This window comes from Monodelphis domestica, chromosome 2 (genome assembly GCF_027887165.1).
Source record: "Monodelphis domestica isolate mMonDom1 chromosome 2, mMonDom1.pri, whole genome shotgun sequence".
Taxonomy (NCBI): domain Eukaryota; kingdom Metazoa; phylum Chordata; class Mammalia; order Didelphimorphia; family Didelphidae; genus Monodelphis; species Monodelphis domestica.
Genome location: NC_077228.1, coordinates 387,060,296 through 387,075,174, shown reverse-complemented (window position 1 = coordinate 387,075,174; position 14,879 = coordinate 387,060,296). Strand labels below are relative to the sequence as shown.

Here is a 14,879-nt window from a genome sequence, read left to right as displayed (position 1 = left end):
GATATTGTGTAAGAAACTACATTTTAAAACATTTTAGTAATGCTCTGATTTATCAATTATTGATTCTCATATACAGTTGTTCAGTCCATAACTGGGGCTATTACTTATAATTTCTGTCTAAAATGCTGAGTGTCTAATGGGATTACAGAGGCTATAAAGATATTAAAGAAACATTAAACAATGGATGAAAAAATGAAGTTGCTTAATTGTTTTCCTGTACATAGCTTAGTTTCCAGTTCTTTGCCACTACAAAAAGAGCTGCTATAAATATAACTATTTTTGTACATATGTATCCTATTCAATTGTTTTTTAAATTTCTTATGGGTATAGGCCAATGGTTGAAATTCCTAGATCAAAGGGGTGTAGGTGATTAATTAAATCCTGGGGCATAGTACCAAATTGCTTTCCAGGGGAAAAAAAAACTATTATCAGTTCAGCACTCCATCAATAGTTTGTTCCTATGTTTGTTTTCTTGAAAACCCTCCAACATTATAATTTTCTTCTTTGTCAACTTTGCCAATTTAGTGGGTATGAGGTAGAATCTAAGAGCTGTTTTAATGTGCATTTCTCCAATTACGAGGGATTTTGAAGTACTTTTTCTTTATATGTCTGTTCATATATTTCTACCCCTGAGAACTCTGTTTATATCCTTTGACTATTTTACTGTTGATTGGGAAATAGCTGTTATGCTTAAAAATTTGAATTAGTTCTTTATATATCTTGGAGATCATACCTTTATCAGAGAAATCCCCCCCCCCCCCCTTAACTATTTCTCTGGTAAATCTTTATTGCATTGGATTCGTTTTATGAAAACTTTAAAATTTTGTATAATCAGAGTTGCCCATTTTATACTTTGTTATCCTCTCTGTTGCATTTTTGGTCATATCCATAGATTGGAAAGATATATTTATCCTTTCTTCCCTAATTTATTTATGTAATTTTTTATATTGAAGTTATATATCCCATCTGGAACTTATTTTGATATGTGGTGTGAGATGTCATTAGAGATCTAATTTTGGCTCTGTCGATATTATGTGATGTATAGTGAGCCCTTACCCCAGTAATGGGAGCCTTTTTTTTATCTAACTCTAGGCTACTAGGTTTGTTTGTTCTATATGTTGTATACCTGATATCTTCCAAAGACTGATCTTTCTATTTTTTAATCAGATGATTACTACTTGTAGTTTGATATCTATTTCTAATAGGACTTCTCACTTTTTAAAAAATTATTTCCTTTGAAATTCTTGTTTTGGTATATGTTTTTCTTCTAAAACAATTCTTTTTCTTACTCCATAAATAATCCTTTAGTACTTTGGTATGGCACTGAATAAGTAGATTAACTTAAAGACTATTGTCCTTTATATTCTATTGATGGAGCCTACTCAAGAACAATGACTATTTTTTCAACTATGTAGGCCTATCTTTATTTCCATAAAGAATGCTTTATAGTTGTATTCAATTAGTTCCTATGCATATCATGGTATGTACACTCCCAAATATTTTCTACATTCTACAGTCATTTTATTTAATTTTTAAAACCTTACCTTCTGTCTTATAATCAATACTGTGTATTGGCTCCAATGCAGAAGAGTGGTAAGGGCTAGGCAATGGGGGTTAAGTGACTTGCCCAGGGTAACACAGCTGAGGCCAGATCTACAGTTATTTTAGATGGAATTTTTCTTTCTAACTTTTCATACTGGATTTTGCTGATAATACACAGAAATGCTGATAATTTCATCACATATATCTATACATTACCAACAAAACCCAATAGGAAGAGATAAAAAGAGAAATTCCACTAAAAATAACTCCAGCCAGTATAAAATACTTGGGAGTCTACCTGCCAAGACATACCCAGGAACTATATGAATATAATTTCAAAAACACTTTTCAAAAAAATAAAGACATATAAAAAATTGGAGAAATGTTCATTTCTGATAGGTAGACTGGGCTAATAAGATAAAATGGACAATTCTAAATTAATTTACTTATATAGTGCCATAACAATCAAACTACCAAAGAATTATTTTATAGAACTAGGAAAAATAATAATTCATCTGGAAAAACAAAAAGTCAAGAATATCAAGAAAATCACTGAAAAGATGTAAAGGAAGGCAGCATTAGCAGTATCAGATTTTAGACTATATTATAAAATGATAATCATTAAAACAATTTAATCTTAATAAGTCTTAATAATCTTAATAAAAAGATCCCCATTTTACATAATGCTAATTCTTGGTTTTGGATAGGTACTACTTACTAGATATTAAGGAAAGGTCCTTTTATTATTACTTTTTCTAATTTTTTTTACATAAATGGGTATTTTTGTTGAAGTCTATGTTTTAATCAAAATCACTCAGATACAGCTGATTAATACATAAAAATTTATGCATAGGGCAGTTCAGATGGGGAGAATTCCCTCTACTCATTAGAATATTCAATCTAACCCAAGCAGTTTCCTACTTATATTATGTAGTAATTATGAAACATGACAAAATTCCACAGTAAAGTAAAATCAATTTATGTTTAAGGTTTTTGACTTATCAAACAGAACAATAGTAATGTTAATATCCTCTGGCTAAACATAATATTTTTCTATTTTCTAAAGATTAAGGGGTCTTTATTAGCTCAAAACAGTTGTCAACATGCTTTAAATTTTGTACCTTTTACCTAATTAGATTGGGAGTGGGGGGGTAAGGGGAATTACCCCATTCACCTGAGAGGAGCCGGGATCAGTCAGGATCAATATACCCTTACGATACATTTTCTCCAGAGAATGATTAGATCCCTGAGTAGATATGAAAGAAGACCAAATATTTGTGTTGGCATTATTTTCTTTTTTTTTCTCTTTTTTAAAATTTTATTAAAAGAAAAAAAAAAACCCACAGGCGTTCCTAACTGAAATTAACTAGAGCCCCCCTCCCAATCATCCCAGATTCAAAGGTTCCTCCCAGGCACAGGATTGGTCCTAATAGAGACCAATCCCATGGCCTGAAGTAGGGGGCGTGGCCCTTACATAGCACAGAATTGGTCCAATTCAGGACCAATCCCATGATTGGCATTATTTTCTAAACTAGTCATTTACAATGCTGCTGGGCAAGTGCTTGATCTCGGTAATTTGGATATTAATATTAAAAATTTTCAGCTGACATCAGGGACTAGAAGAGGTGAAGGCAGAGAAGTAGTAGGCACTCCACACACTAGAATAGTAAGCTCCAGTGGGTTTGGGAATAAGGGAGGTCATAAGTAATCAGCGATGCTTTTGATGACTGACAAACTGGTTCAGACTTAGAGAAGATAAGAGGAGAGGGTGGCAAGGTATGGACTAGCCCAAGAAGCAATCGCCAAGATTTCTGGCTATAACAATTAAAATTAGTTTCTCTACTAAAAGTATTATATTTTTAGAGGTTTATTAAAGATTATTAGAATTAAGAAATAAAGAAATGCAAAATAAGAAAAGCAGGTGCAACCTATATCTTGCCTGCCTGGTAGAGAGACCCGTGTGCTTAGAAGCAGAAGCAGTGAGCACAAGTAGGCGGTACAGTCAGTTTAAATACTCATTTTGTTCTCTGCCCAGGTGGGTATCTCCAGTGAGATTTTAGGGAATTCTGGGAACTACCAAGGACTTCTGGGAATTGAAGTCTGGGGTTCAAATCTCCATTTTTACATGGCAGAAGGGCAGGTTGAGATGTCAGACTAGAGACAAGGGCCCCCTCTTAACGAAGCAGCTTAGGACTTTCTGAGCATTCTCTCAAATAGCTGGTACTCTGTCCTAAGTGGGATGCAGAGGGCCTGGTTCCCCTGGATATCGGCTTCATCCTCTGTAGCCCAGGGATCTCCAGTGTGTTACCTGGAAGGCAATGCCATATCCCCAGAGAAGATAGAGGATGGGAGATTGGGAGGAAAGAGTCAGCCTAAATGGGTACAACTTTACTTGAGCCCTTGGAGCTTTTGCTGTCTGATTCAGGTTCTGGAATCTAATTGGGGCTTTACAGGGATTGCTTAAACCCTTGTATTGCCAGAGGAGTTTATCTGAAGAAATGTCATGGCATTTTGTTAACATCCTGACTTTCTAAGGTGTTTCTTCTTTCTTTGCCCCTCTAGGGAGGTGCCCTTCTAGGAGGTGTGAATGCACTCCATACATCCTTTCCTGAAAACCCCCTGGAGCAGTACCAAATGCAGTGTGAAATGATTCTGGAAAAGCTGGAGCTGCAGAGTCTGCTGAGTGAGGAACTAAGAAGACTTGAGAGGTGAGAAAAGAAAAGTCAGTGAAGACTTAAAAAAAAATAATAATAATAATTTGACAGTGACTGTAATAAAGAATTAGAATATTAAATGAAAAAAGCCTATAAGTTCTACATATCACAATGTGCTATAGTTTGCTCAATCATTAATTATCTATTCTGATATCCCATTTAAAAAACAAAAAATTCCTTGTTCAATCAATTTAGAAGCATTACATGGTTGCCTGGTGAGCCAGGGAAATTGTCATCTGAAATCTGATCCTGATCCAGTCCCATCCTACAAGCACTTATTGGATGTCAGACCTGCTCTGTGTTGTTTACTAGGTTTCCTTATTCTTCTGATGAGTTGAGGTTGAAACTAAAATAAGAAAGAGGTAAATACTTGTCTTTAGGAAGAAGAAAGATATTGTAAGGGAAGAGGGGAGTGAAGGAGGCCTGCCCAAGAGAAAGCTATTTTGGCAGTTTCTATTGAAGATGCAACGTGGAATCATAGACAAGAATATTGAACCGGAGCCAGAAAGGACCTGACCTCAGATAATTATTAGCTCCATAAGCCTCAGTTTCCTTATATGTAAAATGGGGAGAGTGCTATTGCTTAGTTGTCTAACTCTTCATGACCCCATTTGGGGTTTCCTGGGCAAAGATCCTGAAATGGTTTGCCATTTCCTTCTCCAGCTCATTTTACAAGATGAAAAAACAGGCAAACAAGGTTAAGTGACTTGCCAAAGGTCACATAGCCAGGAAATGTCTGAGGTCAGCTTTGAACTGAGTCTTCCTGATGCCTGGAGCTCTATCCACAGCACCACCTAGCTGCCCTCAAATGGGGGTAGTAATAACAACTATTTCATAGAGTTTCTGTTAAGCCCAAATGATATAATGTACATAAAGTACCAAATAAACTTATCTGCTATAATTACTATTATGATAATAATAATGATAATAGTTGTCATTATTCCTTTACTCCAAGCAGGCAGTGTACAAAAATCCTGAACATATTTATAAGCATTCTTGGAAATTATGGAAAACATTCTTCTAAAATATCTTTTTTTAATGATAATTCAATAATTTTATATGATCTCAATAAGGAAAATTAGGTTTGTCTTAGATGTATTGGTAGGATACTAAAACTGGTTTTGAGAGATGCCTGAAGTAAGTCAGTTAAGAAATAGAAATAATAACATTACATACCCAGCAATATCTCTGCTAGCCTGTGCCAACCACTATTTCTTCTGCCAATACAATTCTTCTACCAGAATATACACACAGAGTCGGGAATCTTGAATTTCAGTGCCTTGATAGCCAAATGGGTAGGTCCATAATGGTAGTGGTATTTCTCTTTTAATAGTAAACTATATATTTGTTCCACCTCTTTAGAAGTCAAAAATGATTGGAAATCTTTTCATAACTTTCTCTTCTAATAGCTTTTCCAATATTAAGAATGACAAACTGATTCATAGAAATAATTAAAAACATCATGTACTCATTCAAATTGCAGTAAACCTGATTCACTTTGTACCTTTTTCTTTTTCTATTTGGCCTGCCAGAATCTTTCTCATAATCAAAAGCAGCACATTTAAGTTCAAAGCTATTCCTCTGAGTTGTTTACTTTTTGCTAAAGCATTTCCTTTAAAGGCTCTCACAGGTCTGCTCCTTGGTAATAAAAGAGAGCTCCCTGTTCCTGTAGCTTAAGGAAAGTCTGGGGAAGCAAAGGAGGGAAGAGTGTTGTGCAGTATGGCACTGCCACCCCTGCCGTCACCCCCACAACTTCAGGAGGACCCTTGCAGAGGAAGGAAAGAATATGGGAAAATAGGAAGAAATGATTCTGCCTTCAAACGCTGCTCTCTGCTGGGTGTTTGTATTGAAAGGCAGCCACATTCCTGCAACCACTCAGAGCCACAGAAACCAAACGCAGTTTGGAGATTCCAACAAGAAATAATCTAGTTTTGCAAAGTGAGGAAATTCAAGTAGCAGATGGCTCGTTTCTCCCCTTAGGAAAGAATTCTTTATTCCCAGGGGACACTATATAATTATAATCAAACAGTTTATATTTATATAGCACCTTCTCATCCTCAAATGCTTAACAGACTGTGCCGCAAATAATGGCCATTTTACCCATCTCTTAAGAAAGAATGGTATGAGCCTCTGTTTAGAAAAATGGAATAAACTGAAGATATTTTAAACAGGGAAAATTTAATTCTCAAAGTAAACATTTAGCCAGAAAAGTGAGGTTTGTGCATCCAAGGCTGGGGAGGTGAAATGAAAGGAGTCCTGGATAAATAAGTCTAGCCCTGACTCTCCCCACCAGGGCACTCATTCTTCCTAGGCTTCAGGCTCCTTTTCTATAAAGACACTGGACTTGATGACTCCAAAATCTCCTTCCAGCTCCAAAATTCAGAGATTGAATATACATTTCTCTACAGTCTTACTGTTCTGGCCCAGTAGATAGTGAGTTGGGACTGGAATGAGGAAGACTTGAGTTCAGTTCCACATTTGCTAGCAGTGAGACCCTGGGAAAGTCACTTATTCTGTTTGCTTGTTTCCTCATCTGTCAGATGGAGATGATAATAGCCCCCACCTCCCAGGATTGTTGTAAGGATAAAAAGAGATTCAGATTTGCAACGCTCACCGCACAGTTCTTAGCACATCGTTGGCATATGAATGCTAACTATTACTATTATTCAGAGACTGATTAGAAGAAGAGGCTGGACACTGACCCTCCACTAATCATAAGTGACTCAGACCCCCAGAGTGACTCAGAATCTTTGGCAGTTAGCTGTCCTTACTTCCTTTTACTACCATGTCATGCCACCTAAATTTATGCTCATAATACTATACTGATAGCTAGAAATTCGTTTTCCATGTCTGGAATGCCCAAGTATATTTGTGCAAGAATAATAAATAATAAGATGCTACTTCCTGAGACACAGGACAGAGCATGGAGTCTAGAATCAGAGGGTCTACATTAAACCCTAACTCTGTTTCTTAGAATCTTTGTAATATTAGGAAGTCATTTAACTTCTCTAGGCTTGTTTCCTCATCTGTAAAATTAGTGAGTTAGATAGCATGATCTTTAAGTCTCTCTTGCCTGTTAGTCCTATGAGAACTTCATTAATTTTTTGAAGCAGTACCCTAGCCTCAGGGGGTACTGCCAGGGCAAGAGGAATTAAAAATCCAAAATTAATCCTTTTTATAGTTACAGTTTTCTCTCCATTTTTCTTCCTCCCAGACTAAAGAATCAAAATTCACTCTTGTCACAGCCTGGAGAGATGGATGTAGAAACTGCTTGTGGGTCTTTGGGAAATGATTGGATGGAAAAAGCAGGACACATATCCCAACGTAACCCTTCTGAACAACAAGAAGCCAACTGTAATGGAGAGACCTCCTCTGTTAGAGAAAACACCAAGAATGAGGCACACTTCAGGTCCCCATCAAGTCAGGGGACAAGTAAAAAGACGACAGAAACCCCTGGTAATTCTAACCAGAAGGACAGAGATACCAGCTTGAATTGGTTTGACTCCTTGACAAGTGAGCCCATAGATTCTGAAGATGACTTGACTATATCTCCTATTCCCAAGGTGACCAAGAACAACATGGTTTTGACAACACCCAGTGACAAATACCACAGTAAAGGAAAAAGAGGATCAAACCAAAGAAGCAAAGCACAAACTGGCCAGCTTCCAGGAGAAGCCAATAATACAGCTGTTCCATCAAAGCTTGAAAGACCTTTTCATTTTGCTAAAAAAAACCCCAACCAGTCAGAAACAGTGACTGAGAAAACAACATCTTCAAAAGGGCCTGACTCAATTATTACTCAGCATGTCCCTAAGAGGCGGCAGAAATCCCAGGAGTTCTCTAAAAATGCGCCAACCTCCCAGGTTATTTTGCCTCTTCCTTCTGCTGCAGGAGCTGGGGAAATGTTAAACTCAGACTCCAGTTTAGCTGTCCCTCATCCTCCTCACCAAACCCCCTTGCAGAGTAGTCCTCCAGAGGAAAGTCTGGCATCTGCCATGAAAAAGAGACACAAATCTGAGGATGAGGTAGAAAGCAGTGACCCTCACCATGGGAGTGATGATGGGGGGCCCCCATTGACTAAGCTGGCCAGGTTTACTTTCAAACACAAGTCAAAGTTGACCCACTCTTCTGGAAACAATCACCATGTTCCTCCTCCTGCCACATGTAAAACTTCAGCGACACTTCCTAGGATTGCCAGCCACAGAACAAACGAAGGACTACCAAAGGAAGAAGAAAGATGCTCCAAGAAGGGTCCAAAAAATCCAGGATCTAGTGCTGGGAGCCAAAGGTCAGTAGAGCCAGTGCCCAATGAGACTAGGGAGGTGGCAGAACAGCCACAAAAGAAAGAGAAGGCAAAAGAATCCAGCCCAGTCACTCTCCCTAAATCTGGAATGGAAAACCAGGCTGACCATCAGCTCTCTGCTGGCAAGAGAGAGAAAAAGGAAGATTTGTCCAACCCTAAAAGGAAGATTCAAGCATCTACATTAGCTAAATTAGCAAGCTTCTCCTTTACTGGCCCTTCTGAATCCAAATCGGGGAGCCCACCCCCTCCTGTCAACACAAACTCTGGCGAGGGAGCCCCCAGCCCTCTTCCTACAGGCTCAGCTGGCGCCCTTGGCAGAAGGAAAACTTTTCAATTGGATGAGGCTGGAGAGAAAGCCGTTGTTTCAGGAAACTCTCTCTTCAATTTAACAGAACTAGAGGATGATGATGATGATGTGTTAGATTTTGATTGGGAAAAAGAAATGAGAAAGAATCCCAAATGGTAGCATTCCACCATTCCTCCTTTAGGATCTTGGTGATTTGGAGACAGGACCCTCACCCATCAGGTTTTGTGATTTTCACTTTAAGCTCATCTATCATATATCATAGCAAAATTACTGCCATCATGGATATGTATTTCACAAATATCATGTGACTTTCTTTGCCTGTCATTTTTGTGTTTTCGTGTCACATCTGATTTAGATTTGTCAAAAACATTTTCTTTTTTTAATGAATCTCCCTTTCTTCTTTCTAGGCAATGATTAAAGAATCCAATTACTGGAACATAAAGGTAGAAGGTACAAACTCTCATGTAAGGGTCTCCATTTTGTATCTTAGAGTGTATTTTTCATTCAGTTTGTTTCCTGGAACAGTAAGGAACCAAAAACAGATGTTGGATAGGGCTAAATCACACATCCTATCTCAGCCAACCTGATAGACAAAGTAGAATGTGAGCCCTATTTAAGTGATTCATTTGTCCCAAAGCTTATTTGGTGACAAGGAGTACTATAAGCTTTTTTCCTCAGCTGCATTCAAACAAATTCTTCCTTTGGGTTCCTTTCTAGTGCTTCGCAGGGCTCCATCATTATGAGTTTTCTCATTTGAAGAAGAATTTTCATTTTTGTGTGCTTATCCAAGCCATCTAGGGAGGAAAGAATCTAGTATAGAGGACCATAAATATATATTGAAGGAAAACAGATTTAAGAATTATTCCTTAACTCTGAATCAGCTTGTCAGAAATTTTTGTTTCAAACCTATGATCTCATTGCAAACACTTTCATAGTGTCAGAACATTTAAACACGCTAAAAGTTACACCATCTTCCCTTTCTCACATTGTGCCATACCAGATTCAATTCTAACATGCCTGGACTGAAGCATAGGCTCGATGATATTGTGAATGCTGCTGTCTCTTAATGAATATATGTCCATGTGCCATTCTGTGAATATGCAATATCATGGGAGAATTTCTTTCTTCTCTTACTGCCTTCTTGCCTACTGGCCTGTCTTCTTTCCTGCCTTCCATATTTTTGAGAAAAAAAAAGTAGAAGGTACAAAAATTATGAGATTGTTATCTTTGACCCATACCTAATTTTCGAATAGAGCAAATTCATTCTTAGTTGCATAAGATTAACTTTACATTCTAACAAACAAAGGAGGAAAATAACTTTTCAGAACTATGTGTTAAATCTCCTTAATTGTAAAATATTCTTGATTTCTGTATGTAGGGTATATCCTTCTTCATAGCACAGTCCTTTTGCCCAATTGATAGAATGATGTAGACACCACTGACAGGGCAAATAGCTATCCATCCATCAAAAGAATTTCTAGACCAATCCTCAAAGAGGTCCATAACTTTAAGAAAATCTTAACACGGTGCTGAACTTGAATAGCTCCCCAGAGGCCACACTGGGCTAGAACCCTTGGTGTACCCCTAAATAGAAAAGATCTTGCAGGTATGGAAGGAGAGAATTTATTAGCTTAAAAATATATAACACTTTAAAGTTGCAAAGCACTTTGACATGCACAGTCTCATGTGTTTCATTGCTGGTGTTCCCATTCCTCCCTATATATTGGGTTGTCAGTAGCCCAGGAAAGGGTGCAGAGGAGCCCTGTTACCTATGTGTAGTTGACACGCCTATAGAATAAAGGCAGGCAACTGGCCAACATTGTGCCTCCCTCTGTAGGGTCTATAAGCTCCTTATCCTACAAAGAGAGGAGATCCCTGGGTGGCTGCTTTCACCCCAAGCCTTCACCTAGATTGTTTATCAGAAAGGCTGGAGGTTGTGAGCTGCCTGACTCTCCCGTCATTCCTTTCCTTTCTCCTGCCTCAGCCATAGCCACTGTCAGTCTTTCTCCTAGGATGCTTCCAGAGAATACACAACTGCAGATGTTTGTAAGCTGCAGTTATTTGTCTCTGATGACTTGGTATTGTTGTAGCTATAAAGTAATCATAACGTAAATTTGATAATAAAGATAAATACTAAAATAAAAGAAAATTGGATGTGTTTTATTCAGATCTGTGGTTTCATTGGTATAGGGGACTCCCAAGGAAGAAACTCCCATGCCAGTACAAATCAACAATAGCTCTCAATTCAGATTCTTAAGAGTTCCCTGAGGCACAGAGTGGTAAGTGGCATGTTCATAATCACACAGCTATTGTGTGACTCTTACCCAAGTATTTTTGACTCTAATGCCAGAGGACTATCCACTATATCTAATGCGTCTATAATGGTCCTCATTTCACCAAGAATAGAAGAAATGGTTTATCTTGTGAAAGCAAAGCAATTTTTTTTCAATTCCACAAAACATAGTAGTAAGTTCCTAAATGTTACCCTAATGGCCTAGAAAAATAAATGGGCTCCTAAGATGCAAGGAATTTGCACTGGGCCCTTTTTTAATTGGGATGACTTGCCATCTCTGCAATAACATCTGTTACAAATAAAGTCCTAGTTTTGTTTGTTTATTTTTTAAAGTGCCTACTGACACTCAGTAGGGTTGATGGATAAATTTTGGCACCCATTTATTCAAGGAATCAAGCTCTTGGGTTGTAAACTGTTTATGCACCTTTGAATGTTACACACCAGCTGTACTTAATAACTTGGTAACATCCTTTAGTAGAAAAATGTTCTCAGGTTCTCTAGTTGACTTAGTGTCCTTGTCACTGTCATTTCCCTGTGCATTAGACTTTGGGGGTTTTTTGCCTTTCTGTCTTTTTCTTTGGGTGCACTATTTGCCTGGCCATTGTTCTTGTCCTTAATCTAGTCTAGCCCTTTTGCCTTGATAAATTCTTCAAATATGGTTTCCAAGTTAGTATCCACCAACATTATCTTAGCTGTTTCTTTGGGAATCATAACTCTATAGATGTTCTTCAGATAAGTCAGTGTCTGTATAGCAGCCATGGAAATGATATCAACCTGTGTTAAAATCTGCCAGATAACAGTTTCTTTTTAGAATGGCATCTGTAATATGAACATCGTGGTGTTGCCAAGGTATTCAACCGAATCTACAATCATGGTGGTCATTTTACTGTATAGGATGTTATAAATCCAATAACCCATAATGGCTGCCAATACAACTACCCCACAGAGCACTTGCTTGAACATCTTGTTGTTATTTTTGGAGATTGTAAAGTTCAGTCAGTCTGAGGTGCCAAATTGTAATAGATAATATTGAGGGGGTACATTTGATGGGTACTTGACAACTAATAGATCAGGCAGCTATCTTACTTTTGCCTACCCTCCTCCCTCTATACCTCTCTTCCTCCCTCTTCCAGCCTCTCTTCCTCCCCTCTGCTTCCCTTCAGCTTCCCCTTCCCCTGTTCTTCTTTGGATTTTCTAAATCAGTCAGGGTGAGCTATGATGTTTCAAATGGCATGGTCTTTATCTTCTTTTATCTCAAGTAAGGGGTTTATTTGGGGAAGACAGGAAAGGGTAGAGAATGGAGGTAAGAGGGTTGGAGGTTTCCCTATTATCTACAGTGAGCCTTAGGTTGGAGGATATTGAGAGAAATGGCAATTCTATCACTAGCATGAAACAGAGCAAGTCAGAGAGAGATATATGGACTATTATCATTCTTCTGCCTTCCAATCAGCCAGGCCACCTCCAACTTGATTATCCCAAGTCCCAGAGATAAACCCAGCTTCTTCCTTCAAAGTCACCACCATCAGCCAAGAAGTCCAGAAATCAGTCAGCAGTTGGCTCTTGTCTTCAACTGTTTCCCTGTAACCTTCCAAATGGAATCTTCCTTTGATTAACAGCTGACCAACCTCCAGCTTCTGTCCTTTTGCATGCCTTATAATTTTTCCCTTCCACATGGGGGAATGAACCACAGAATCAGAAATCAGGAAACCTTAGTTCTAATCTTAGATCCATTCCTGCTAGTATTGAGACTAAATCCTTTCTACCTTTCTGAGTCTCCGTTTTTTTATAAAATGAAAGGACTGGACAAGAGATTCTTCAGAGGCATGATGGACTTAAGTAAGAAAAACCTGAGTTCAAATCCTAAAGTAGAATTACTGTGACCATAAGCAAATCCTTCAACCTCTCTGAGCCCCATTTTCATCAACTGTAAAATGAATACAACTAGAGTAACTATCTCATAAGGTTACTGTGACACAAATTAGACAATTCATTCAAAGCATTTTACAAACTTTAATGCATTATATAAAAATCAGATATTTTTATCCAATCTCCCTTCCATATTAGGGTCTATGAAGAAGACTAGACCTGTGATTTCATTGGGGTGGGGAATTCCAAGATGAGGAAACCCCCTCTCTACCAGTAATGAAAGTCAACACCTTCTCTGCAACTTATAGCCTTTTTTCTAGAACATACTTCTATTTTGTTAAATATTTCCCAATTACCTTTTTAAGTTTTTTAAGATTCATTTTTTAAATTATGAGTTACAAATTTTCTCCTTGTCCCTTCCTCACTTCACCAATGCAGGCATGCAATTTATTCATTAAAAATGTGAAACATGCAAAATATATTTTCATAATAGCCATGTTCCAAAAGAAAATGTACACATATACACAAAAAGAAAAATAAAGAACATGAAAAAAGTATGCTTCAAACTACACTTAAGCATTCATCAGTTATGGTGAATAGCATTTTCCATATGAGTCCTTTGGAATTGTCTTGGATCATTGTGTTGATCAGAGTAACAGAGTCTTTCAAGTAACTCATCAATACAATATTTCTGTTACTGTGTACAATGTTATCCCAGTTCTACTCACTTCACTTTGTATCAGTTCACTTAAATCTTCCCAGGTTTTTCTGAAACAATTCTCTTCATCATTTCTTACAGCATAAGAGTATTCCATCACAACCATATGCTACAACTTGTTCAGTCATTCCCCAGTGGATGGGCATCCCCTCAATTTCCAATTCTTTGTCCTGATAAAAAGAGCCACTGTAAATATTTCTGTACAAATAACTCCGTTCCTGGTGGTGTTGTGAATTGATCCAACCATTCTGGAAGGCAATTTGCAACCATGCCCAAAGGGCACTAAAAGATTGTCTGCCCTTTGATCCAGCCATAGCACTGCTGGGTTTGTACCCCAAAGAGATAATAAGGAAAAAGACTTGTACAAGAATATTCATAGCTGCGCTCTGTGGTGGCAAAAAAAATTGGAAAACGAGGGGATGCCCTTCAATTGGAGAATGGCTGAACAAATTATGGAATATGTTGGTGATGGAATACTATTGTGCCCAAAGGAATAATGAACTGGAGGAATTCAATGTGAACTCGAACAACCTCCAGGAATTGATGCAAAGTAAAAGGAGCGGAACCAGGAGAACATTATACAGAGAGACTGATACACTGTGGTATAATCGAATGTGATAGACTTCTCTACTAGCAGCAATGCAATGATCCAGGACAATTCAGAGGAATTTATGAGAAAGAACACTATCCACATCCAGTGAAAGAACTATAGGAGTAGAAATACAGAAGAAAAACAACTGCTTGATCACATGGGTTCATGGGGATATGACTGGGGATGTAGACTCTAAATGATCACCCTAGTGCACACACCAACAATAGAACCAATACTTAGTATCATTTCTAACAGTGAACATAAGGGTTTAGTTTTGGGTTTGTTTTTTTTTTTAAGAGAGACTGATGTGGCTACACAAGGGACTCATTGACCAAATCAGATTTTTAAAGATAAGTATAGAAGGTAAAAGAAAGGACTTTTACCTTTTTGTTTTTTAACTTTTACTTATCTGAGGATGAATACAATTTTTAAAAAAATCCAGATTCTGTAAGTATTAGAAATGCTAAAGCTCAAGAATGAGCTGAGGTTTGTGATGAATGCTAAGGCCATTTTTTAATAAGATTTTTTGACTATGTTAGGGAAA

At 37.7% G+C, this 14,879-nt stretch overlaps 1 protein-coding gene across 2 annotated transcripts in view; it reads left to right on the top strand.

The window, feature by feature from the left end:
• Window positions 1-11,015, top strand: part of MCM9 (minichromosome maintenance 9 homologous recombination repair factor) — a 167,521-nt gene extending 156,506 nt beyond the window's left edge. The window contains exons 11-12 of one of the 2 annotated variants that reach the window (XR_008916652.1): window positions 4,105-4,250; window positions 7,471-7,605. Coding sequence is in view for 1 of the 2 variants with exons in the window: in XM_001379722.4 (XP_001379759.3) it covers window positions 4,105-4,250; window positions 7,471-9,025 (1,701 nt within the window). In the remaining variant the exon portion in view is untranslated. Of the gene's footprint in view, window positions 1-4,104; window positions 4,251-7,470 lie in introns of both variants that reach the window. The other variant, XM_001379722.4, reaches the window with a different exon arrangement.
• Window positions 11,016-14,879: the final 3,864 nt, after the last annotated feature.